This window comes from Salvelinus alpinus, chromosome 30 (assembly GCF_045679555.1).
Source record: "Salvelinus alpinus chromosome 30, SLU_Salpinus.1, whole genome shotgun sequence".
In the NCBI taxonomy this organism is placed as follows: Eukaryota; Metazoa; Chordata; class Actinopteri; order Salmoniformes; family Salmonidae; genus Salvelinus; species Salvelinus alpinus.
This window is the reverse complement of record NC_092115.1, coordinates 40,002,646-40,030,051: the sequence shown is the minus strand read 5'-3', so window position 1 is coordinate 40,030,051 and position 27,406 is coordinate 40,002,646. Positions and strand designations below refer to the sequence as shown.

General features: G+C 42.8%; 1 protein-coding gene and 1 pseudogene across 1 annotated transcript; both read left to right on the top strand.

The window, feature by feature from the left end:
• Window positions 1–322: 322 nt before the first annotated feature.
• LOC139559870 (dual specificity mitogen-activated protein kinase kinase 2-like) lies at window positions 323–17,416 on the top strand. The gene is made up of 13 exons (XM_071376296.1): window positions 323–424; window positions 1,655–1,768; window positions 12,141–12,351; window positions 13,818–13,874; window positions 14,038–14,127; window positions 14,301–14,378; window positions 14,498–14,549; window positions 14,650–14,774; window positions 14,851–15,064; window positions 15,147–15,199; window positions 15,347–15,408; window positions 16,561–16,606; window positions 16,736–17,416. The coding sequence occupies exons 2-13, from the start codon at window positions 1,740–1,742 to the stop codon at window positions 16,832–16,834; spliced, it is 1,116 nt and encodes a 371-aa protein (XP_071232397.1). The 5' UTR covers window positions 323–424; window positions 1,655–1,739; the 3' UTR covers window positions 16,835–17,416.
• A 7,831-nt stretch (window positions 17,417–25,247) lies between these two features.
• Window positions 25,248–27,406, top strand: part of LOC139560205 (transcription factor E2-alpha-like) — a 40,458-nt pseudogene continuing 38,299 nt past the window's right edge.

Sequence of the window (27,406 nt, the reverse complement as noted above, 5' to 3'; positions counted from 1 at the left end):
GTTTTAGAGAATTAAAGTTTTTTGGTCTGTAAGGTCTTTTTCGTTATGAGTCAGACCCCAGTAAGACTCAAATCAAAAACCTTTGCTATGACACTCCAAATTGAGCTTGGGTGCATCCATTTCCTTTTAATTATGTAAATGTATGTAAATTAAAGTTTTTTGGTCTGTAAGGTCTTTTTCGTTATGAGTCAGACCCCAGTAAGACTCAAATCAAAAACCTTTGCTATGACACTCCAAATTGAGCTTGGGTGCATCCATTTCCTTTTAATTATCATTGAGATGCCGTTACAACTTGATTGGAGTCCACCTGTGGCCAATTAAATTGTTTGGACATGATTTAGAAAGAAACACACCTGTCTTTATAAGGTCCCACAGTTGACAGTGCATGTCAGAGAGGAAACTAGACCATGAAGTCTGAGGAACTGTAAGTAGATTTCTGAGATAGAATTGTGATGAGGGATGTATCTGGGTAAGGATGTGAAACTATTTCTAGAGTGTTGAATGTTCCCAACAGCACAGTGGTCCCCATCATTGGAAAATTGATCAAATGTGGAACTACCCAGACTGCCTATAGCTTGCCGTCCAACCCAAACTGAGCAACCGGGCAAGAAGGACCTTGGTCAGGGAGGTGACCAAGAACCCAATGACCACTCAGACAGAACTGATGTTTCTTGGCTGAGATGGGTAAACCTGCGAAAAGGATGTCTCAGCACATCACCAGTCTGGGCTTTATGGGAGAGTGGCCAGATGGTAACTATTCATGAGTAAAAGGCACGTGGCTGCATGCCTGGAGTTTGCAAAAAGGCATGTTAAAGACAGTGTAAGTAAAAACATATTCTGTGGTCTGAAGAGAGAAATGAAACTGGCCTGAATACAAAGTACTATGTCTTGAGAACCAGGCACAGCTCATCACCCAGCTAACATCATCCCTACTTTGAAGCATGGTGGTGGTGGCATCATGGTATGTGGGATGCTCTTCAGAGGCAGGAACTGGGAGACTGGTAAGGATAGAGGGAACAAAGAACGAAGCCAAATACAAGCCACCTGTTTCAGACTGCAAACTACCTTAGACTGGGGTGAAGATTTATGTTCCAACAAAGACTCCAAGCATGCTGCCAAAGCAATGCTGGCATGGCTTCAGAACAAGAATGTGAAAGTTATTGAGTGGCCCAGTCAAAGCCCAGACTTGAATCCCATTGTAAATCTGTGGAAAGACTTGAAGATTGCTGTTCACTGTAGCGCATCTAGTTTAACAGATTGAGAATCTGCAACAAAGAATGGGAGAAATCTCCCAAATCCAGATGTGCAAAGCTGATAGACATACCTAAGACAACTCAAAGCTGTAATCACTGCCAAAGGTGCTTATACAAAGTATTGACTCATTGGTGTGAATACTTTGTAAATTAGGTTTTTGTATTCCATTGTCAATAAATTTCAAATCATGTTTTCACTTATGGTATTGTGTGTAGAAATGTTTTATTTAATCCATTTTGAATTAAGGCACACAATGTTTGATAAGTCAAGGGTTATGAATACTTTTTGAAGGCACTAATAAGTCACATTTCCTGTTGCTGCAGGATTATTTTCCTGCTGTAGCAAACTGGCTCAAATTAAGATCCTACATCTGTAATCAACTTGATCTTTCTGTTTTCAGGAGTTTACAACACAATCCTGCCATACATACTTTTTTGGGATAATCAGCCTCTTCTCTGCTGGCCTGTCTTCTGCTTCTGGACACCATGGATGGTCAAGTCCAGATTATCACACAGTAGGTCATAAATGAAACATTGAACCATGGTACTAATTTATCTACAGTCATTGTAATATGTGTTAGTGGTTGACCTCTACTTACTAGTTCATGATAACTTCTATAGACATTTTTATGGTCAAAGTTAGTGCCATATCGCTGATGTCGTGTGCCATATGATTTTGAGAAGGCAGAACCCAGCTAGCACATCTTGTTTCCTTGGAAGTTGTGGGAACATTGGTTGTGGCAATGAAGCCATACCTTTCCTAACTGTTAAAATGAAATGTTTTTTAACATTCTGAGAACAGAAGTGAAAATGTTGCATGTTCTGGGAACATTCATTTATAGGTTGCAAGGAGGTTCTGATAACATTTTGCTCTGGTTCCTTAAGTTTTCCTGTGAGGTTTTATTAACACTCTGAGAACAAATGATAGGCTACTGAGGTTTTTGTAAGACTTTTACCAAATGTTTCAATAAGACTTTTAATAACACTGCTAGCTTATCTTGGGTTAACCTTTCTATTTTATTTTATATCCCCAAGCACCGATGGACACATGGAAATTAATTTCACTAGGCTTTCACAGATAGGGCTCTACCTATGCAGAGCACATGCCCCTTTGCCCTACTAGTCTCAAGTGCCCTCTTCAGTGGTATAATTTCCCAGAAAAGTGAGTTAGATGCACAAATATAACTTCCCCTGTTACTGTAATGGTGAGAGGTTAGCATGTCTTGGGTTTATGATCAGTAGAGCCCTCATTCAATGCAGGTGCCACATTTTTTGCAATAAATATATTTCTTAATTAAGGCAGCTCCCAAATGCAGCCTAGCTTAGTGCTTTCGGTGGAGCGAGCCAGCGAAATAGGAGCATTGCGCCGTGATTGGCTCAGTATTTTGTCACTCATGGACACTACGTCATCGCTAAATTTAAGCCTTAGTAAGGATAGACAACCAAAATGTCAGCCCTTTAGGTCCTGCTATATAGTTATATTACAAGTGCTTCCAAAAAGGTTCGGTCATTGGCCGCAACATGATTTTATCTACAGTAGCTTTGCTTGAACTGATCATGTCAATCTTACTTTCAAAGTCTTAGCTAGCAGTCATGAATCATATTGACAATCTACTGGCAAATCCTTTTAATTGTCATATGAAGAGAAATTACAGATAAAATGTATCGGTGCTCATTGGACAGAGATTACAGCAAATTAGAAATCGCAAATTCAACAATGAGTAGTTTGTAAGGAATCAGTGGCTAACTGAAAGCATTGCAAAGCAACCAGTAGCCTGCTATTCAATGGCGTGGCTGTGTTTATATTTTGAGTTCCCACCATGGGATTCTCTGGTTTTAGACTTTGACAAAATGAGTAGTTTGTAAGGAATCAGTGGCTAACTGAAAGCATTGCAAAGCAACCAGTAGCCTGCTATTCAATGGCGTGGCTGTGTTTATATTTTGAGTTCCCACCATGGGATTCTCTGGTTTTAGACTTTGACAAAATTTGCTGACAAAGGACTGCCGCGCCACCTTCAATGTTAAGTGAGCACATCACAAGCCAAGGTGAGACCAAAAAAATGTATTGAATGCTACTACAAAAATAGTAATACTTAGCTAAAGTATACATAAGTGTAAGCTGTTAGCTTACATGTGCCTCACCCTAATAATTTGGTTTATTTTGCTTAACGTCACTGTTCTGACTTGGTGGCGCTGCCTATAACCTGTTTTTGAGAAATGTCATCTAATATTGTAAAAGCTTTCACTTATTTATCCTACGGTTCTGACCTGGTGTACAGGGAAAGTACTTTAAGAGCAGGCCATGTTCTGCATTCTGTCGCTGTACATTTCAAAAGTGCTGAACAGTTATATTGACTACGTCTGACGTCGCTCGCTCATTAATGCCTCATCTGCTCACCGCTCCCTTATGCCGTAGTTTGTTCATCTCATTTGTCAAAAAGTCAGCCATATCAGCTATTTTTTTTTTTTAAAGGCAGTAAACGACTGAACTGTTCCGCTACCAGACAAGGCTCCGCTGGTAGCCGCTTGTAGGGATTCACTCCATTGTACTGGAAAGAGGCCCTAACAGCTTGTCGGCACCGCTTGTCGCTGTTATATTGCAATTTAACGTGTTGCTGGCATGCGTCTAAAAATGTAGTTTGCCCCACCAAGATTTACATGCTGGAATTGCCACTGGTTATATATCTGACTTTCTCCATTCACGATTCAGCAGCATACCACCCTGCATACCACTGCTGGCTTGCTTCTGAAGCTAAGCAGGGTTGGTCCTGGTCAGTCCCTGGATGGGAGACCAGGTGCTGCTGGAAGTGGTGTTGGAGGGCCAGTAGGAGGCACTCTTTCCTCTGGTCTAAACAAAGATCCCAATGCCCCAGGGCAGTGATTGGGGACACTGCTCTGTGTAGGGTGCCGTCTTTCGGATGGGACGTTAAACGGGTGTCCTGACTCTCTGAGGTCATTAAAGATCCCATGGCACTTATCGTAAGAGTAGGGGTGTTAACCCCGGTGTCCTGGCTAAATTCCTCAATCTGGCCCTCAACCATCACGGTCACCTAATAATCCCCAGTTTATAATTGGCTCATTCATCCCCCTCCTCTCCCCTGTAACTATTCCCCAGGTCGTTGCTGCAAATGAGAACGTGTTCTCAGTCAACTTACCTGGTAAAATAACGGTAAAAAAATAAATAAAATCATTCAAGATTATCCGTAATCATGGTAGCATGCACATTACTGTAGGCGTCTTTAGAAACATTCTTATTTACATTGACTCATGACACTTACCATTTCATTAATATTGGGCATCAAATCTGAAATACAACCAATACAAACAGCAAATGCATCCAACATGAGTCGCAAGCTTGTAGTAGTCATTGCCTGCTATGCATTTGGGACCAAATATTTTACTTTTTTATACTTTAATACATGTGAATTTGTACCAAGACTTTTGCTCCCCTAAAATGTACGAAGTGTTGTAATTTCTAAACGGTTTACCTGACATGGTGAATTAAAGCTGAGTCTGCACTTAAACCTCAGTCATAGTTTGGATTATATAGCAAATAATGTTCCAATGTTCCAATAATTATGGAGGGCACTGTACACTGCAACTACATTTGTAAGCCTGTGCGTGTGACTAAATAGACAGTCTGGTCTGGTCTCCACCACCAGCAGTTACCATACCCAGAGGTAAAGAGGGAGTTTAACAAAGGGCTTTGTAGATAAACACAAAATGTAGCTTTCTGTGCATATAAAGTGAGGTCCAACCCACCATTTGGTGCACTGTAAACAGGTGTAGACTATAAACAGGTGTAGACTAACAGTGAAATGCTTACTTACAGGTCCTCTTCTAACAAAGTTAAATATAAAGATAAAAAAATCAAATGGCGACACGAGGAATGAATTACGACTAAAAATAACATGGCAATATACCGTGAGTACTGAGTGGATGGATTAAGTCAGAGGTAGCTATGTACATATAGGTATGGGTAAAGTGACTAGGCAACAGGATACATGATAGGTAGTAGTGTGTGTGTGGAGAGTGAGTGCTAAAATGGGTCAATGCAAGTAGCTATTTAGCAGTCTTATGCCTTGCGGTAGAAGCAGTTCAGGGTCCTGTTGGTTCCAGACTTGCTGCACTGATACCGCTTGCCATGCGGTAGCAGAACAGTCTATGGCTTGGGTAGTTGGAGTTCTTAACAATTTTTGGGGCTTTCCTCTGACACCGCCTGGTATAGAGGTCCTGGATGGCAGTGAGCTCAGTTCCAGTGATGTACAGGGCCGTACTCACCACCCTCTGTAGCGTCTTGCTGCCGGGTGCCTTGCAGTTGCTGTACCAGGCAGCGACGCAGCCAGTCAAGATGGTATCAATGGTGCATCTGTAGAAATGTTGACGCTCTAAAAGCCCAGGCCAAATGTCAGCATCCTGAGGGGAGGGGGGGGCAATTGTTTAGAGGGCACAACAGTGTGTGTGTGGACCATATTAATTCCTTATTGATATTCACTACAGACCCATTGAGTGTCAGAGCTGGCGCAGTAGGATTCTATGTTAGTCCTGTATTGACGCTTTGCCTGTTTGATGGTTCTTCAGTGGTCGTAGCGGGATTTATTTTAAGCGTCCGGATTAGTGTCCCGCTCCTTGAAAGTGGCAGCTTTAGCCTTTAGCTCAGTGCGGATGTCAAATCAAATTGTATTTGTAAGTCATCCAGGTGGCCATTTGCTTCATTGTTCAGCAGGCTTATGGCTTGGGAGTTGAAGCTGTGAAGGCGCCTTCTGGACCTAGACTTGGCACTCCAGTACCGCTTGCCGTGTGGTAGCAGAAGTCTGAGTTGGGTGACTGGAGTCTATGACAATTTTTTGGGTGGCCTTTGATACTGACGTGTGTGTCCTGGATGGCAGGAAGCTTGGCCACAGTGATGTTCTGGGCCGTACGCACTACCCTCTGTAGTGCTTTATGGTCGGATGCCGAGCAGTTGCTATACCAGGTGGTGACGCAACCGGTCAGGATGCTGCGATGGTGCAGCTGTAGAACTTTGAGGACCCATGGCAAATCTTTTCAGTCTCCTGGGGGGGGGGGTGTGTTGTCGTGCCCGCTTCACAACTTTTGGTGTGTTTGGACTGACAGTTTGTTAGTGATGTGGACACCAAGGAACTTGACTTTCTCAACCCGCTCCACTACTGCCCTGTTAATGGGGGCCTGTTTGGCCCTCCTTTTCCTGTAGTCCACAATCATCCTTTGTCTTGCTCGTGTTGAGGGAGAGGTTGTTGTCCTGGCACCACACTGCCAGGTCTGACCTCCCTATAGGCTGTCTCATTGTTGTTGGTTATCGGGCCTACCACTGTCATCAGCAAACTTAATGGGGGTGTTGTGCTTGGCCACGCAATAGTGGTAGTACAGGAGGGGACTAAGCACGCACCCCTGAGGGGTTCTGCATGGTAGATGTGCTTTTGCCAACTCTAACCACCTGCGGGGCAGCCTGTCAGGAAGTCCAGGATCCAGTTGAAGAGGGAGTTTGTCTAAACGGCATTCTCACACTACCGTTCAAAAGTTTGGTCACTTAATGTCCTTGTTTTCCATAAACATGCATGAAATGAGTTGCAAAATGAATAGGAAATAGTCAAGACATTGGCATGGTTATAAATATTTTTAATTGAATAATAGTCTCCTTAACTTTGCTTTCGTCAAAAAAATCCTCCATTTGTAGCAATTACAGCCTTGCAGACCTTTGGCATTCTAGTTGTCAATTTGTTGAGGTAATAGGAAGAGATCACCCCATGCTTCCTGAAGCACCTCCCACAAGTTGGCTTGGCTTGATGGGCACTTCATGCGTACCATACAGTCAAGCTGGTCCCACAGCAGCTCAATAGGGTTGAGATCCGGTGACTGCTGGCCACTCCATTATAGACCGAATACCAGCTGACTGCTTCTTCCCTAAATAGTTCTTGCATAGTTTGGCGCTGTGCTTTGGATCATTGTCCTGTTGTAGGGGGAAATTGGCTCCAATTAAGTGACGTCTATAGGGTATGGAGTTAGCCTTCCTCCAAGATCCCTTTTACCCTGTACAAATCTCCCACTACCACCAAAGCACCCCCAGATCATCACATTGCCTCCGCCCTGCATGACAGATGGCGTCAAGCACTTGTTTATTTCTGCGTCTCACGAATGTTCTTTGCTCCGAACACCTCAACTTAGATTGTTTGTCTAACACTTTTTTTTTATTTTTTTAAACCTTCCTCTGTCCAGTGTCTGTCTTGCCCATCTTAATCGTTTTTTAAAATATATTATTGGCCAGTCTGAGATGGCTCTTCAGGTTGTAGCTCTAGAACGAGGCCCGTGCTCAATACTTACAATTCTGAGTTCAATGACCGTTCAAAACATATTTACCCAGTCGGAGCTTGTTTTTATTTTTTTGTGTTTCCCAGTTGTCTTGAACTCACTGAAGTCAGATTTCCCAGCTCTGAGTTAACAGTTTTGACCACGGTAGAAATCATGCTGGATTGACAGCATGGCCAATGTTTATAATTTTAATCTAGGAAAATAACCTTTAAACTGAGAATTGGGACCACACACTCCACTGAATAGCAAGCTAGTGATTGCTTTGCAAGCAACCACACTGCACACTGCCCTAACCCATCTGGACAAGAGGAATACCCATGTGAGAATGCTGTTCATCGATTACAGCTCAGCATTCAACACCATAGTACCCTCCAAACTCGTCATCAAGCTCGAGACCCTGGGTCTCGACCCCGCCCTGTGCAACTGGGTCCTGGACTTCCTGACGGGCCGCCCCCAGGTGGTGAGGGTAGGTAACATCTCCACCCCGCTGATCCTCAACACTGGGGCCCCACAAGGGTGCGTTCTGAGCCCTCTCCTGTACTCCCTGTTCACCCACGACTGCGTGGCCATGCACGCCTCCAACTCAATCATCAAGTTTGCGGATGACACTACAGTGGTAGGCTTGATTACCAACAACGACGAGACGGCCTACAGGGAGGAGGTGAGGGCCCTCGGAGTGTGGTGTCAGGAAAATAACCTCACACTCAACGTCAACAAAACAAAGGAGATGATTGTGGACTTCAGGAAACAGCAGAGGGAGCACCCCCCTATCCACATCGACGGGTCAGTAGTGGAGAAGGTGGAAAGTTTTAAGTTCCTCGGTGTACACATCACGGACAAACTGAATTGGTCCACCCACACAGACAGCGTTGTGAAGAAGGCGCAGCAGCGCCTCTTCAACCTCAGGAGGCTGAAGAAATTCGGCTTGTCACCAAAAGCACTCACAAACTTCTACAGATGCACAATCGAGAGCATCCTGTCGGGCTGTATCACCGCCTGGTACGGCAACTGCTCCGCCCACAACCGTAAGGCTCTCCAGAGGGTAGTGAGGTCTGCAGAACGCATCACCGGGGGCAAACTACCTGCCCTCCAGGACACCTACACCACCCGATGTCACAGGAAGGCCATAAAGATCATCAAGGACAACAACCACCCAAGCCACTGCCTGTTCACCCCGCTATCATCCAGAAGGCGAGGTCAGTACAGGTGCATCAAAGCAGGGACCGAGAGACTGAAAAACAGCTTCTATCTCAAGGCCATCAGACTGTTAAACAGCCACCACTAACATTTAGCGGCCGCTGCCAACATACTGACTCAACTCCAGCCACTTTAAAAATGGGAATTGATGGAAATTATGTAAAAATGTACCACTAGCCACTTTAAACAATGCCACTTAATATAATGTTTACATACCCTACATTACCCATCTCATATGTATATACTGTACTCTATATCATCTACTGCATCTTGCCATCTTTATGTAATACATGTACCACTAGCCACTTTAAACTATGCCACTTTATGTTTACATACCCTACAGTACTCATCTCATATGTATATACCGTACTCTATACCATCTACTGCATCTGCCATGCCGTTCTGTACCACCACTCATTCATATATCTTTATGTACATATTCTTTATCCCTTTACACTTGTGTGTGTGTGTAAGGTAGTAGTTGTGGAATTGTTAGGTTAGATTACTTGTTGGTTATTACTGCATTGTCGGAACTAGAAGCACAAGCATTTCGCTACACTCGCATTAACATCTGCTAACCATGTGTATGTGACTAATAAAATTTGATTTGAGTTAACCACTGATTCCTTTTTAAACCACTCATTGTTGAACATGCGATTTCCAAATGGTGTAATTTTTATGGCTGAGCACCGACATGTTATCTATAATTTCTTAAAAGATTTGCTAGTAGATTGTCAACTTGATTCATGACTGCTAGTTAAGACTGACATGATCAATCAAAGCTACTGTAGATATTTGATGTAATGTTATCTGTGGCCAATGACCTTGAGCCTTGGATGGGCACCTTTTTAATGTAACTCTATGGCAGCACCCAAGGGGCTTGAATTTGAGGTCTACTCTTAGATTTGGCAGTGATGTAGTGTCCCCATGAGTGAGAACTGAGCCAATCACGGCACAACTACAGAACATTACCAACCCCTACTGTTTTCCTCTGGCTGCCCCACAACAAAGAATTGAGCTAGGCTGGAACACCTACATTTTGGCATTGCCTTCCTCAAGAAAGCAAAGAGACCCATGTTTGTATGGAGGCTTTATTAAGTCATTGATATCTCTTTTTTTTACCTTGTTTGATGTGACACTGCCTCATGTGCCCTGAATGACGGGTCACCACTGAACAGCAATAAGGCACCCACCCCATTGTTTGTGGTATATGGCTGATAAACCATGGCTAACGGCTGTATCCAGGCACTGTTACATCGTACTTAAGAGCAGCCCTTAGCCCTGGTACAGTATATTGGCCATGTACCATAACCCATTGTGCCTCTTGAAGCTAGGGGGCAGAATTTTTATGTTTGGAAAAAATAACGTTCCTATTGTAAGCTGCCTATTTCTCAGGCCCAGATGCTAGAATATGCATATAATTGACAGATTAGGATAGAAAACACTAAAGTTTCCAAAACTGTCAAAATATTGTCTGTGTGTAACGGAACTGATTTTGCAGGCAAACCTGAAGAAATCCAACCCGGAAGTGCCTCTTATTTTGAAAAATCCCTTTTCCATTGCCTGCCTTTCCTTCATTTAAAGGGATATCAACCTGGTTCCTTTTCCTATGGCTTCCTCAGGGTGTGAACAGTCTTTAGACATAGTTTCAAGCTTTTATTCTGAAAAATGAGCGAGATTTATCAAAACGCGTCAGTGGAGAGCCAGATGTCCTTCGATTAGTTCATGCGTGCGAAAGTTGTAGCTCGACATTTTCTTTATCTCTTTTATTGAATAGTTGACCGTCCGGTTGAAATATTATCGAATATTTATGTTTAAAAACAACCTGAGGATTGATTATAAAAAAACATTTGACATGTTTCTACTAACTTTACAGATACTATTTGGAATTTGTCTGCCCTTCATGACCGCTCGAGCCTGTTTTCTGAACATAACGCACCAACCAAATGGCGGTTTTTGGATATAAAAATTATATTTATTGAACAAAAGGAACATTTATTGTTTAACTGGGAGTCTCGTGAGTGCAAACATCCGAAGATCATCAAAGGTAAGCGATTCATTTTATTGCTTTCTGACTTTTCTGACTTTCGTGACCAATCTACATTGCTGCTAGCTGTTCGTAATGTTTTGTCTAGTGATCGATAAACTCACACAAACGCTTGGATTGCTTTCGCTGTAAAGCATATTTTCCAAATCTGACACGATGGGTGGATTAACAACAAGCTAAGCTGTGTTTTGGTATTTTTCACTTGTGATTTCATGAAAATAATTTTTTTGTAATTTTTTGGGGATTTGGCGCTCTGCAATTCAGCGGTTTACGAAAATGATCCCGTTAAAGGGATCCGTGTGCCAAGAGGTTTTAATTAAGGGCAAATTATTTTCTCTTGCAACATATTCAATCGTTTGCAAGGAGTATTGAGCCGAATTTTGCTTCTAACGTCATTACATAATCCTTAATTAGCGCGATAACGTTAAGTAGAAAGTGTTTATTGTATAAATGTAGCAACTGCTACTTTTTAGACCTTTTTGAGCAGGTTAAGTGACAATTGTGTTGTAGTTTATTTGGACCTGGCAACCCTGGCCAAATTTTGCCATTCGGTGTACAGAACACCTGGCAGGAACAGTAATTTATTGGTTCCTACAGTCCTCACCTTCTGGATGTTCTGCTAGGCCTAGACTGTTTTGGCGAGGACCACAGTGGGGTTGTTGGCTAGTTAGCTAACGTTAGCTAAAGGCATTTGGTATAAAAATGTGCCTGTGGTCCAAATACATTTGATGTTGCTAGCTGACGTTGGTCTTTTTTTTTTTACCCCCGATTTGGAAAATTATTTACAACTTTTCTTACTAGTTATTGTTTTGTTCCCATAATGTTAGCTTGCTAGCCAGTTGATTGCTAGCTAGTGCCTGTATGCCAATTAGCTAATTTATCCAGCCTTCTTATGTTAACAAATTAGCTTGGTGAATTAGACCAGATAACAGACAGCTTAGCTAGCTAACCACCTTGTCACCTGTTTTGATTTGATAGATGCACAGGCTAGTTTGATAGCTAGGCAGTCAGTTGGCTTTCTGGATTGTTTGATCTGCAGACGGCAATTTGGGATCAATAAGCTTTACGCTGTTTAGGAGAAGCTTTATTTAGCGATCAAATTATTCTCCAAAACATGCCCCCCAAAAGAAGACCAGTGCCCCTAAACATCACTCCCACTGGTGGTGAGGGATTGTCCTCCACTACAACCATCACTGCTGCCTCAGTAAGTGTAATTGCTTAGCCAGCTGGCTCCTGTTCAACAGATGCACTTCAAGTCCCCCTCTACTTTCAAAGTCTTAACCGTGAGCTAATTCATCCTCATCCTTCCCTCTCAGGGCTAATCTGGAGGCTCTACAGAAGAAGCTGGAAGAGTTGGATCTAGATGAGCAGCAGAAGAAGCACTTGGAGGCTTTCCTTACCCAGAAAGGCGAAGTGGGCGAGCTGAAAGACGATGACTTCCACCGCATCTGTGAGCTGGGCACTGGCAACGGAGGCGTGGTCAACAAGGTGTGCCACAAACCCTCAGGCCTGGTCATGGCCAGAAAAGTGAGTGGTGTGAATGCCGCTGCCAGTATGAAGTCGACCCCCCCCCCCCCTTAGGGTGGTTTCACATATTTTTAAGAATACTAACTGATCTGTTCTCTTTAAATTGAACCGTGGGTTAAAAAAAATGGCTAAATCACTGATTCTCACCAAATGTCTAATCACACTATTCAAGTAAACAGTTTGAAGCTCTCTTAGCCTATAGGTCACATATTGCAAACAAATAATCAAAACCCTCCAGACATTTTGGAATTTCTTTGTGTTGACTCGCTAATCAATATCCAAAAACAGCACTTTTTATAACTTTTTTGGCGAACTTTCACATCTGTTTTGGTTCCAATGTGAGTAGTTATGGCAGGGGAAACGGTGTTGCTGTGGGAATAATGACAAGTGAACCTGGGGAGCTTTGAACACATTGCCCTAAAAAAGGGAAATGAACTCATACCACCTCTCGATGTCAGTTTTGGTTCGCTTCGGGGGCTCTTGAGTGGTCTGAGTTCCTTTGGCGTGTACTCAATGCACACAAAAAATAAGCAACCCACTGAGTTCACAATTGTCTGAATGGGACCAAGTGTGACGCCCTCCCAATCCTTCCAGATCTAAGAATGTTATCAGATTGAGGGGAAGTCCACTTGGACAACCAGTGGTTTAGATGGCATAACGCCGTTACCGTGGAGTTGCACCTGAGACTGATTTTTCACTTTAAAATGTATGCCAAACAACTTATTTCAAAGTTAACAAACCATACAACTCCATGCACAATGACTACTTTGAAAAATGTATGCAGTACATACAAACATTTACTCTATGTACAAGGACTACTGTAACAAAAATTCTGAAAACAAACTTTGTATCTGTACAGTTAACGGAATTACTGTAAAAGCTAACTCAGTTAAACCTTTGACAGTGTCTTTTACAGTAATTCTGTTACCAAACTTTGCATGTGTACAGCTTTTCCAGTACATGTGTATGTTATAGTAGTCCTTGTGCATAATGTTCCATGGTTTTGTTCAACTGAAATCAATTGCTTTTGTTTGAAATATGTTTTAAAGTGAATGAGTCTCCATGGAATTGCCTGTAGCTTATCATATTGCTTACACCTGTCTGATCCTTGTGTATTTAGAGTATAGGGGTTGGATATTTTAATTATTTCTCAGACTTGACATCTGTCATGCTAGTGTAATCAGTGTGAAATGGCTGGCTAGTTAGTGTTTCATGCTCGCTCTGGGACTTAAGTAGTAGTTTCCCTTCCTCTGCAAGGGCTGTGGCTTATGTGGAGGGATGGGTAATGATGCTTCTTGGGTGACTGGTTCAAGCCCAGGTTGGGCCAAGGAGAGGGACTGAAGCAACACTGTTACAATAAAACAATTAGACAGCCATTTTGATTCAAAACCAGCGTAGCCTACTAGTGATGCGACAAAGCTGTTTAGATTTTGTGTGTTGTATTCATCCCTCCTCCCTGTCCTTAGCTGATCCATCTGGAGATCAAGCCAGCCATCAGAAACAAGATCGTCAGAGAGCTACAGGTGCTGCTTCTGTTGTGATTTAAATTCAAATATACAAAAATGTAGTACTCCACAATGTGAAATGTTTTATTCACTGTTAGGGATGTCAATAATTATGTCAAATTTGAGCTAAGGCTATTCCCCTGTTGGTAACCCCCCCCCCCCCCGGCTCTGTCTCCCTCAGTTGCTACATGAGTTAAACTCGCCCTACATCGTTAGTTTCTACGGGGCCTTCTACAGCGACGGAGAAATCAGCATCTGCATGGAACACATGGTGAGAATGGGGGGGGGGGGGTGGAGTCGGGGTTGAGTGCCTTTCAAGAGCAAGGGAAATATTTTGGGGGAGATGGGTAAGTTGCAAATGTAATGCAGGTAGACTCAGACCTTGCCCTACTGTTGACGTATGACAGTGCGGTAGTTGTGAGTGGCTCTCCTCTCTCCCTACAGGATGGGGGCTCCCTGGACCAGGTGCTGAAGGAGGCCAAGAGGATCCCTGAGGAGATCCTAGGGAAAGTCAGCATTGCGGTGAGTACCAGAACCAGCTACATAGCCTAAAGATGGTGCCAGTCAGATGGCTAGCTTTCCAGTGCCATTTTTATTTTATTTTAAGAGACTTACCCCAAAACGTTTTATCCTCTTCACAGGTTCTCAGAGGGTTAGCCTATATACGAGAAAAACACCAGATCATGCACAGAGGTACATGTTGATTTATGTTATGCAGTTTGATTTACAGATCTGCCTTTGTCTGTCTTGTATGTAGTTGCCCACACTCACTGACATCCCATCCCTCCCCCAGATGTGAAGCCCTCTAACATCCTGGTGAACTCTCGTGGGGAGATCAAGTTGTGTGACTTTGGTGTGAGTGGACAGCTCATAGACTCCATGGCCAACTCCTTTGTGGGAACACGCTCCTACATGTCGGTGTGTACACCTGTCTGTCTCCGTGTCTCTGTCTGTCTGTCTCTGTGTAATCCATTTATTTGTCTCTAACCAACAGCCGGAGCGATTGCAGGGCACCCACTACTCTGTTCAGGCTGACCTGTGGAGTATGGGCCTGTCTCTGGTGGAGCTGTCTATCGGCCGGTACCCCATCCCCCCTCCTGACGCCAAGGAGCTGGAGACCATCTTCGGCCGGCCCATCATGGATGGGGCCGAGGGTGTCATGCACAGCAGCACCTCACCCAAACCCCCCGGGGGCAGACCTGCCAGCAGTGAGAACAGAGTATCTCCTCCAGATGGTTAGAATGAACTTATTTGTACAATTGATCTCAGTAATGTTTCACTGTCTTGCAGGCCATGGTCCTGTGATGGCCATCTTTGAGCTGCTGGACTACATTGTCAACGAGGTGAGCACTGCTGAGGATACCACCCCCTCATTGCCATAGAATAATACAAATTATTGTAATGGGCTGTTTGGTACTAAGATATGACCAACTCTATATCCAAGGCATAGTGTATAGATGGGCTGTTTATATTCTGATTTCTTGTTCCAGCCTCCCCCTGAACTGCCCCATGGAGTATTCACTTCTGATTTCCGTGACTTTGTGACTAGATGGTAAGTCTCCCTCGGTCTGCATGATTTAAAGAATACAATGTCTTGATTTATTGAATTGCATTTATTTGGGTAAAAACGTATACAACAAGATATACAATAAATTCCCAGAGGATGGCGCTTAACCCTTTACACTCGAGGGAATTGGCCTATCGGGATGGGGTGTAATTGAAATACATAAGCATGGTAGCAATTGAAAGGGAACAGTGGAGAGTATCGGCCCGTTAGGTAAGTTGAGGAGAACGGTTCACCTGACAAGACTGAATCCAAACACTACACTTGATTTTGTGCAGCTTACATTTTATTGTACTTTTTGGCAGATTTGCTGATAACAAAGTCAAATACTCTGGATAAATTCAGTAATATGACAAGAATATGTGGGGTAGATGCAACATGTATGAATATTTTTTATTTTTTTTTAAATTGCAAGGGTTTGAAAGGACTAACTTGTGTCTCCAAGTGGCCACAAACCTCAAGTGTTCACAGCTAAGTTATAAAATACAGTTTTGTGGTTCCGCAAGGCAATTCAGAGAAACCAATGGTAATTTTGGTGCGCCTAAGAGTCATGCGTGCGTGTTCCACAGCGAGTATTCTTTACAATAGACGAACAGGCTCATTCTGTTCAGAACCACCCAGGGTATGACATGTCATCTTACCACTGTATATCAAAGATGGTGACTGTAAACGTTGATACTGTATGACATGAGTTTGATACAGGAATAAATGGGAAATACACATTTGGACTTGGGTGTTTGGCCTGCTTGCGTGACATCAAAGATAGTAATCCTCAACGTCTCGTCTTTCAAAATAGTCTAAATTTACAGCATTTCCCTCACTCGGACAACAGAACATTGTTCAAAAGTTGCCCAATTAGTTGGGGGGATGGGGGTGACTCCTTGTTAAAGGCTGTCAGCCAAACTTCTACAGCACTGAAGTGCAGAGCCTGAGTTCTGTCATTTATAGCATGTTCCTGTACAGGCACTGTACCAACTTTAGGCGCACATCAGGGCCCAAGTCTGCAATTTTCAACCGGTGTATATGGGTACGAGTGTAAAGTCAAACACTTGTTTCCAAAGTGGTCCTCAGCATTAAAGTCATTAGATCTCACTGCTTTGTTCGATCTATGACTACTGTGACTTTCTTGTGCTTCTTCAGTCTCATCAAGAACCCAACAGACCGGGCTGACCTGGATATGCTGATGGTGAGTTTTGTGCTTTCTTATCAACTGCCTGACTTAAAATAACCAGAATTGGACTGGTTAGATATTTTACTATGCATGCTGATGCCACAGATGTAGTTTTGTACTGAGCCATGTATCCCTTTGTTTCAGAGCCACACGTTTATCAAGCGCGCTGAGGTAGAGGAGGTGGACTTTGCTGGCTGGCTCTGTAAAACCATTGGGCTGAACCAACCAAGCACTGCAGACTAGACACACACATGCAGTGGCCTGTGGATACACAAACAGCCTCTACAACCACATGTATACAAACACTTTCCTTGTCAGCCACCTTTCCTCTCAGGTGATCCCGGTATGAACTGGCCCTTGTCAGTCGCTCTCCTCTGTCAGAAACAAGCCCAAAGTTACAACCTTAACATTGCTTCAATGGTGTGGTTAGGGCAACCCCTCACTCTGTCAGATTCCCCTATCAGACCGTAAAAGCGGTCTGGCTGTTGTAGTCTGCAGTATCAACAGTGTGGCATCAGGGCGCTTCATTACCCTGGACGAGCAGACCTAAGGTGTAAAATAGACCTGGTCCGAGGTAGAGGCTTTAGATGTATACAGACTCATGCGGTGAACTCTTAACTCACAATCTTCACAGTTGGCACAGAGTTTTGGTTTTGACATGTATCTACAGTGCCTTCAGAAAACATTCACATCCCTGGACTTTGTCCACATTTTGTTACAGCCTCAATTTAAAATGGATTAAGTTTAGATTTGTCACTGATCTACACAAAATAGCCCAATGTCAGTGGAATTGTTTCTGTATTAAAAAAATGTATTAAATTAAAAGCTGAAGTTTTCAATCCATTTTCTTATTTTTATGGCATGCCTAAAGTTCAGGTGTGAATGTGCTTAATAAGGTGCATGGACTCAGTGCTATACTGTGGACCATGATTTTTACAATTATCTGTAAGGTCCCTCAGTTGAGCAGTGAATTTCAACCAGAGACCAGTGAGGTTTTCCTACGGTTTGCAAAGAAGGGCACCTATTGGTAGATGGGTAAAAATTAAAGCTGACATTAAATAACTCGGTGAGCATGGTGCAGTTATGAATTTTTACACTTTGGATGGTATATCAATACATCCAGTCACTTCAAAGATACAGGCGCCCTTCCTAAATCAGTTGCTGGAGAGGAATTTCACCATGAGGCCAATGGTGCTTTTTAAAACGGTGATTGAAGATAACTGAGGATGGCTTAATATAAATGAGTGAAAAGAAAAGCCTTTACAGAATTTAAAATAATTCCTAACATGCATCCTATTTGCAGTGAGGCACTGAAGTAATATTGCAGAAGTGGTGAAGAAATGTACTTTTTGTGTTGAGTACAAAGTGTTATTTGAGGGAAACCACATCACTGAGTACTTCTCCATATTTTCAAGCATGGTGGTGGCTGTATATGGGTATGCTTGTCAGCAAGGACTAGATTATTATTAAGGCTAAAAAGAAACGGAATATAGCTAAGCACGTACAAATCCTAAAGGAAAACCTGGTTCAGTCTGCTTTCAAACAGACACTGGGAGACATTCACCTTTCAGCAGGACAGTAACCTAAAACACACGGCCAAATCTACACGAGTTGCTTACCAAGATGACATTGCATGTTCCTGGGTGTCCTAGTTGTGACTTGAATCAGCTTAAATCTATGGCAAGATTTATAGCGGTCTCATGATCAACCGATTTCTTTTTTTATAATGGGAAAATATTGTGCAAAGCTCTTAAGACTTGCCCAGAAAGACTCACAGCTGTAAATGCTGCCAAAGGTGACTAAATTGTATTGACTCGGGGTTGACTACTCAAAAAAATAAAAAAAATAGAATTTCTTCCACTTTGACATCAGTGTTCTGTGTAGATCATTGACAAAGAATGATAGATCCATTTTAATCCCACTTTGTAACACAGAATGTGGAAAAAGGCAAGGGGTGGGTACTTTCTGAAGGCACTATGTTTTGCGTTGCTGTAACACCAGAACCCTTTTGAACAGAGGTTATGCAGAAATATACGCCTTCGGGATACTTGACGTCACAAACTAAGCGAGACCTATTTCAGCTTCCTGAGCATGTAAACATCTGCACTTCTATTTTCCCAAGATCATCTTTTGCTTTTCAATTACATGTATCAATCACTCTCCAAGCAATAACCCAAACATCATGGGCCACAGCTGCAGTGTATGACATTGGTCTTTTTGCCAGGCCATAGGTATTGTTACAATCATGATTAGGAGTTACTCGTGTAGACATACAATGTACGTCAATACATATCTCTCTGTGTATGCATTTTCAGCAGAGGAGGCTGGTGGGGGGAGCTATAGGAGGACAGGCTCATTGTAATGTCTGGAATAGAATAATTGGAACGGTAATAAACATATGGAAACCACATGTTTGACTTCGTTCTGTTTGACTCTGTTCCATTTATTTCATTCCACCCAATAGAATGAGCCCGTCCTCCTATAGCTCCTCCAACCAGCCTCCTCTGATATTCAGCTATGTTAAGCTTATTTGCATACTGTACATCAGTTTTTATTTTTCTCTTTCGGCAGATGATTATATGAGAGCGTAGTGTTTGTGTCAATGAGATGTGGGATGACACTGAAATACTGCACTGATGATGCAACTGTGGGTGTGTCGCATCCTGTCCAGTTCTTTCACATCAGTGACGTTAAAGGAAATTATACTAGAAGAGGATGCCATTTAGACTATTGAGATGCAGCCCTAGTGTCTGTGTCCTGGCCAGTCTCCCTCCATCCCTTTGGCTGTAGGAGAGATGCATGCCTGACCTGTGTTGGGAGATGAACACACCTTAACCAGAGTAATTTATATCTATATCTGCTAATACAGTGTTTCCCAACACCTGTCCTCAAGTACCCCCAACAGCACACATGTTTGTTGTAACGCCGGACAAACTCACCTGATTCAACTCATTGAGGGTTGTGGGTACTCGATGACTGGAGTTGGGAAACACTGTCGTAATATACACTTGAGTGTACGAAACATTAAGAACACCTTCCTAATATTGAGCTGCCCCACCTTTTGCACTCAGAACAGCATCAATTCGTTGCGGCATGGTCTCTACAAGGATGCTGGCCCATGTTGACTCCAGTGCTTCCCACTGTTGTGTCAAGTTGGCTAGATGTCCTTTGGGTGGTGGACCATTCTTGATACACATAGAAAACTGTTGAGTGTGAAAACCCAGCAGCGTTGCAGTTCTTAACACAAACCGGTGCATCTGACACTTATTACCATACCCTGTTCAAAGGCTCTCAAATCTTTTGTCATTGCCATTCACACTCTGAATGCCACACATACACTATCCATGTCTCAAGGTTTAAAAATCCTTCTTTAACCTGTCACCTCCCCTTCAAATCAATCAAATTGTATTTGTCACATGCGCTGAATACAACAATACAACCTTACCGTGAAATGCTTACTTACAAGCCCTTAACCAACAATTCAGTTTTAAGAAAATAGATTTAAGAAAATATTTACTAAATAAAGTTTTAAAAAATGTAAAAGTAACACAAAATAACAATCATGAGGCTATATACAGGGGGTACCGGTACCGAGTCAATGTGTGGGGGTACAGCTTAGTCGAGGTCATTTGTATATGTAGGTTGGGTAAAGTGACTATGCATAGATAATAAACAGTGAGTAGCAGCAGTGTAAAACAAAGGTGGGGGGTGTCAATGCAAATAGTCCGGGTGACCATTTGATTAATTGTTCAGCAGTCTTATGGCTTGGGAGTTGAAGCTGTTAAGGAGACTTTTGGACCTAGACTTGGTGCTCCGGTACCGCTTGCCGTGTGGTAGCAGAGAGCACAGTCTATGACTTGGATGACTGGAGTCTTTGACAATTTTTTGGGCCTTCCTCTGACATCGATTAGTATATAGGTCCTGGAGGCAGGAAGCTTGGCCCCAGTGATGTACTGGGCTGTATGCACTACCCTCTATAGTGCCTTACAGTCGGTTGCCGAGAAGTCGCCATACCAGGCGGTGTTGCAAGTGGTCAGGAGGCTCTCGATGGTGCAGCTGTAGAACTTTTTTAGGATCGGGGGACATATGCCAAATCTTTTCAGTCTCCTGAAGGGGAAAAGGCGTTGTCGTGCTCTCTTCATTACTTTCTTGGTGAGTTTGGACCATGATAGTTTATTGGTGATGTGAACACCAAGGTACTTGAAACGTCATCTACACTGATTAAAGTGGATTTAACAAGTGACATCAGTAAGGGATCATAGCTTTCACCTGGATTCACCTGGTCAGTCTGTCATGGAAAGAGTATGAGTTCTTCATGTTTTGTACACTTAGTGTATATAAAAGCATGTATACAGCAGGGCATGGATCTGCCATAAAATAAGTGCGTTTCTGTGTCCTGGGGGGGGTCGAGGGCCTTTCGCTGCTTTCTTTGCTTCTCTTTGTGTATTTCTTCTCAACAATGGTTTAAAACTATGGATGTTTTGTACCATGTCAAAAACATCAAAAACTTTGTTTTCATGTCATAATTGTCAATAAATGTTATGTATTGTCACAACAGAACACAGTCTCCTTATTTTCTATAAAACTATTGAAAGCAAATTCTAAAGGGATTTTCTTTCATGGCATGATATGAACTACCGGTACCCTGGGGTGTATTCACTAGGAATGAAACGGGGAGGGACCTACCTGAATTTGTAAAATAAACTCTTGTTTCGGTAGCAATATTTTTGCAACTGTTTGCTACATTGTGGTAAAACACTCATGATACCACTAGGGGGAAGTATAGCAATTCAGAGGCGCTCAGGGTAGAAGTTGTCCTCAAGCACAGATCTAGGACCAGTTTACCAAGAGGGAAAACAGCAAACCTGACCTTAGATTAGTGTCTAAAAACAATTGTGTCATATCCCTTCAAAGGCCACTTCAGTAGAGTCAACAAATTCCCCACAGCCCACCTTAGCTATGTGCTAAGGATGTTGATTGTGTAGGTTTTGTGTGTACACTCACGCTTGAGCGTGTGTGTATGCGTGTGTTGGGGATAAGTCTAAAGCTTAAAGAGCTCAGATTCTAGCAGAGTGTGTGCAGGTTTTTGTATGTAAGTCTGTGTGTGTGTGCACACGTTTGTGTGGTGGGGTAATTCTAGAACGTAGAGAGGAGGGGGGCTATGAGGGAGATGGGGTGGTGGGTTGCTCTAAGCCACTGCGGCAGTAAAACAGCAAAGTCTGCAGTCATTAATATGCAAATATGCAAATTAGAGGGTAATTAAGTTCCTGCGTTCGTCAGTAGCTCTTTGATTGCTAATGAATTCCAATCTGCAAGAAAGGGGGAGGGGAAGATGAGGAAAAAGCAAGCGGAAAAGAGAGACAGAGAAGAGTAGAGAGAGGTATATTGCACCTCTAATCACGTTCTGTGAAAACAGGAAAGGGTAATGGGGGTCCATCATTAGAGGGTGAATAGGCCTATGCATGAATGCTTAGATGGATACATGAAAAATAGAGGAATGCTTTTGTCCATTGTCATGACAGAATGTTGTCTCTGTCAGAGGGTGAAGGGTGTGGTTGTTGTTAAACAGTGATTAACGTACATCATCACCAAACACACAGCATGGTGCAAGCCAGACCCGCTACGGGGAGCAAGAGAGATGCATGCTGGTTAACGGTGATTCTTTTGACCCCCGTTGAGCTAGAGAGGGAGAGAAAAAGAGCAAGAGGTAGCCTGACGGGGGGGTTGCAATGGCAGCATATGTGTCATTGAGCACGAAGGATGTTATTTTATATTTTTGGCAAGCAGTAACTTCACCCACGGGCAGACACATTGCTGTTATTGTTGCTTCAGTGCTCCCTTGGCACCCCTCATCCCCCCCCTCACTCTCTCTCCTTACATAGCCTTCAACCCCCACCCATCTTCATCTCTTTCTATCTCTCTATCGTTCGCTTGCATGTTATGGCAACAACACCTCTTTCCAAACATCGCCACAGAAGTAATTTTGTTGCTTTAGAATTAAGTTGCCCTTCTGCACCGATCTAAGATCAGTTTTGTGTTTTTTCTTGTAATAATTTATTTTGGCAGTAATTATGGCAAGCTGGTCCCAGATCTGCACTATTGGGAGTTTGTTGCATTTGTTACAGGAAACAGGAAACCATAGTCATAACAGGAAGCCCCAGGTTGTGCACACTGTACCTGATGCGTGGGTGGCTGCACGGGGCCTACCTGCTGAGAAAGGGGAGCTGTACAACTGTAGAGAGAGGGAGCCCAGGAAAGCGTGGGTGGAGGAGAGGGTGCTTTAGGGTTAGGAGGATGGGGTTCCACGCTTAAAATAGCTTTTCATACTTTGCGTAGGCCTATAGGTAAACCACACCACCGTACAATGCTACAGTGCAAAGATGGCAATACTTACATAAAACAGAATTTCACGCTTTTACAGAAGAAGTGGTGGTAAGACCTTTCCACAGGTGCAAAAGCCTAGTAAATCTAGGACATGGTAACCTTTTGTCATAAACTGCTCATAGCTGAGAGGGGAGGGAAAAAAACAACGTAGATACAAATGTATGACAGCAATAAGATCAACTTCGAATCGGCATAAAAAATCCTTACAACAGCAGAACAGTAGAAACGAGGTGAGGGAGGAAAGAGCAGGTCAGGAAACGAAGTGAACATCTCACCCTTGGTTTGTGAAGCCACACATGTGGTGGGCTCTGTATTCTTGTGAAGGCTGGGGCAGATGTAGCTCAACTCAATACCACTGAATATTTTTTTTTTCTTTTAAAACACATAAACACACACACACACATACACAAACACACAAAAACTAACATGAGCCACAGACACATGTTGTGCTTGTTTATTTTACCACTGAAATACCTGTCTCATGAGAACCAGGGCCAGAGTCTGTATTACTTGCCATTCCCTCTACAAAACCATTGGGGAAAACCAGGCGCTCTTTTGCCCTTTACACACACACACACACACACACACACACACACACACACACACACACACACACACACACACACACACACACACACACACACACACACACACACACACACACACACACACACACACACACACACACACACACACACACACACACACACACACTCCTTTATACAATACACACTTCATGTCAGACCCAGCTGTTACTCAGTGCCCGACCCCCCTCAACTGATGAAGCCTTGGTTCATTCAGACAATTCATAACAGACTATTTGCCCCTGTGGAGGGAACGCTACAATCATCCAAACTTCCATTTCATTATACTACTGATGGACACAAATAATGTTGACAGGGATTTTGGATTTAAGCCAACGGCTAACACCATTAGTGGGCTTACCATAGTGGGCTTATAGTGCCACAAGTCTCTACGATACAAACGGGGTCCAAAAACCTAAGAAATAGGAAATGAGACGCACTTCAAATAAAATAATCTGAATGTTGTCAGTCAAACAAATGTATCATCCTCATCCCAAATGGAGAAAAGGTGTCTGTCTATACTAACTAATCACAGTGTAATAGAACAGTAATAACACATTTTCCTGTTATATGCACTCCTTGCGCTCTCTCTATAACACATGGCATATGTTGCTGCCCATACAGTTTCCCTACCCCCACGCTATGCATTCTTGTTGTGGTCTTGTCCACTAATTCTTCACCTCCCAATGTATATTGAGTCATACGCTAGGGCCACCAGGGATGGTTAGTCCTCTGTTTCAGGTCCAGATTCGGTTACAGAAAAAAACACTGTGCACTATTCTCTCCTGGTGAACCTTATATAAGACAGAAAAATATGTTACATACTTAGATGAAAACTTCTTAGCTCACAAGCTGTTCTCACAAAGGATCAATATAAAAGGCAAATGCTGCTGCATCCTGTACTTTTAAACCCCCTCTTTAACCACACTTTCACACCACTGAGGTGGAGCCATTTGTCCAATGCTGCCTTTGGAGAGACACACACACACACACACACACACACACACACACACACACACACACACACACACACACACACACACACACACACACACACACACACACACACACACACACACACACACACACACACACACACACAAGCAGAAATCCTGACCCCTGATCTGCCTCCTCTAATTATTTTGTGTAAAATAAATGTTAATACTGGTAGGCTAGATTATTATTAACAGATACTGGCTATGTGCTTAAATCTGCAATACTCTTTTATTGAAAGATAGGGTGGGCTGGTAGATCACATTAGGTCTGTAATAGGCTAAATGGATTAGGATACTACTAACCTTCACGCATTATCTTAGTAGCCTATATTCATGTTTTGTTGTTGTTTTTACAGAATGTGTGACTGAATTGTATAGGCCCTGTGCAAATAGGATATATGTATGGCTTGTTGATGTACCTAATATGAGGATACATATTTTGCAATGGTTTTCAAGTTCAGCCTTTACCAATAACTGCATCATGCACTGTTATTGCAGTTAAACACATTATTAAAATGAAATGCTGTCCATAACACGGACCATAGCGGGTCCATGATGGGGTAACATTGGAGGCAGGCCCAACGAACAATGTCGATATATATTTGGACTTTCTTACTGTCAATCAGATTCTCGTGGCATACCATTGGTTGTGCGTCTGCTGTATTATCGTTCCATCTCACACTGTTTCTGGTCTGCCACTATTCGGTTTTCCGCAGTCTCCCTCCGCAAATTGACGTAGTTCTCATGGTTTGCGATTTAAAAAAAGATGTCATTTTAATGCAACGACAATAACACTGATGCTGTACAGTATTTTAGTTTATCTCCATATCGATGTGTTACTGGATGTTTATTGAAAACGGCAGTTTTTAGTTGTAGGGCGTTTGAAATCGGACACCACTGGTGTTTTACGATCCTCGTAAGCCGCGGAGGGATACTCTTTTGGAACCGACAATGTGGAGGCTGTTAACATGTCTACTCGGAAGATAAAATGGTTACAATTGTAGCAACTAAAATAATCGATTGAGATATCACAAGAGTTATGAAGCTATTTGGAAACATTGTTTCATTTTCGTGACGTGGACTGTATAACGAACCAATAAGGGTTTGGGAGAACACGATATCGTCGTTCGCTCTTCATTTACAGTCCGGAGCACAGAGAGGGAATCTATCCCCAACTTTGTTTTTCTCTCTACAAGCGTTCTTTTCCCCCCCTGTTGGATGCTACATAATTAAAGAGGTTACTGAAAGGTAAATACACCACATCACACACTGTATATTTGTGAACGATATTATGATATTGACCGGCATATGTTTTGCGGGGGCATTGTGCAACTTTAGCGAATAATAATAATTATGAGTTGTGTGAGTAGCACTGCCGGAGAAAACGGGGTCTTGAATTTTTGTCCGGCCTGGGCCATGGGAGCGAGCATGCAGCAGTTGGGCAGTAACGCTAGCTACTTGCAGCCTTGTAGGAAAATACTTCTTTGTTCACTTTGGACAACATTGTCAAGTTTAAAAGTAACCTAACATGCCAGTTCGAACGGCTAAATCATTGTAGTGATACTACTGGCATTTCTGTGTCAATATTTTCTGGAATAACAAACTAAATGTTTTAGACGGTTCGAAATGTGGTTAAATATTTAGAGGAAAACTTTGTGGTGTAGATGAAAGTTGCGCCCAGAAAGGCACGCATGCATGCCTCTATTTTCTGGGTCAAATAGGCTGTTTTTATATTTTACATGTATTTTATAATAGACGTACGATCTAATGTATCTCAATTCCCAGTTATGTGCTCCTCAACATTTTCCACTCTGTTTATTTCGCATTTGGCAGTAAATTCCTTTCCCCCCACCCTCTTCTCTCGCGTGGAACCCCTGAACATGAACATAAGCAATGTACATTCTTTACGCACGGATCAACACATTTTATTATCGTTTTTCCATCATGCACATTTAATTTAATACGCAAGGAGAGCAACTCTTACACCATTGTTCTAGCCGTTATCGCTAACTTTATCAGGGCCTGACTCTCTTTGTGTTCTATACTAACAGACAAGTGGAGAAGTCGTGTGTATTCGACAGCTAATTCACAACCGGTTTCTCACCCATCCCAAACGCACGAACTGAACAATAATTTATGGGTTGACATAAAGCTTTTGTTGTTATGGTAAAACCTGCACTCGGGGGATTCCGTCGAAATCCGCAAAAATAATTTAGATTAGCCGTCCGGGAAGGCCTACGTATTGGGGGGGGGGGGGGGGGTCGTCAGTGGGGCCCATTATGGAACTTCGATTTTAGGGAGGAAGCAGATTTCCGCAGCGAATGGGACATGCAGAGAACTGTCAGGCAACTGTTGAACGTCTGCTGCAGCATGATTTTCTGTACCAACAAGATCATACTACTCTTCACTAGTAATGCATGTGTTAGTGTACTCCTTAAACTAGTCATGTCCCTCAAAAACATCCTGATTATGTGATTCTAAGTAGGTTATAGTATACTTTTTTTTTTACAAGGCTTATATAACTATCATATAGCCTATTCATGATTACATTCCCCACAGTGACAAGTTTACCGAACTGAGTTTTGCATGAGGCCCCCTCTTATCTTTGCACTTTCTTGTGTGTTGGCTCTTGGCCATGGGGTGCTGCCTGCCTGGTAGTGTTTCAGATGCTGCCCTCGAGGGAAGACACACTCACCGTCACCAACAACACTGATGCTCAACACACATAGGCTACTCTTGTTCTTGACGTGTCTGAAATCCTTTCACACAACCAGAACCCAGTGCTTGTCGATGCCCTGAGCTGTTCATTAGCCTACTTAGATGATCGTGTTGTTTGATTTTGGAACACAGAT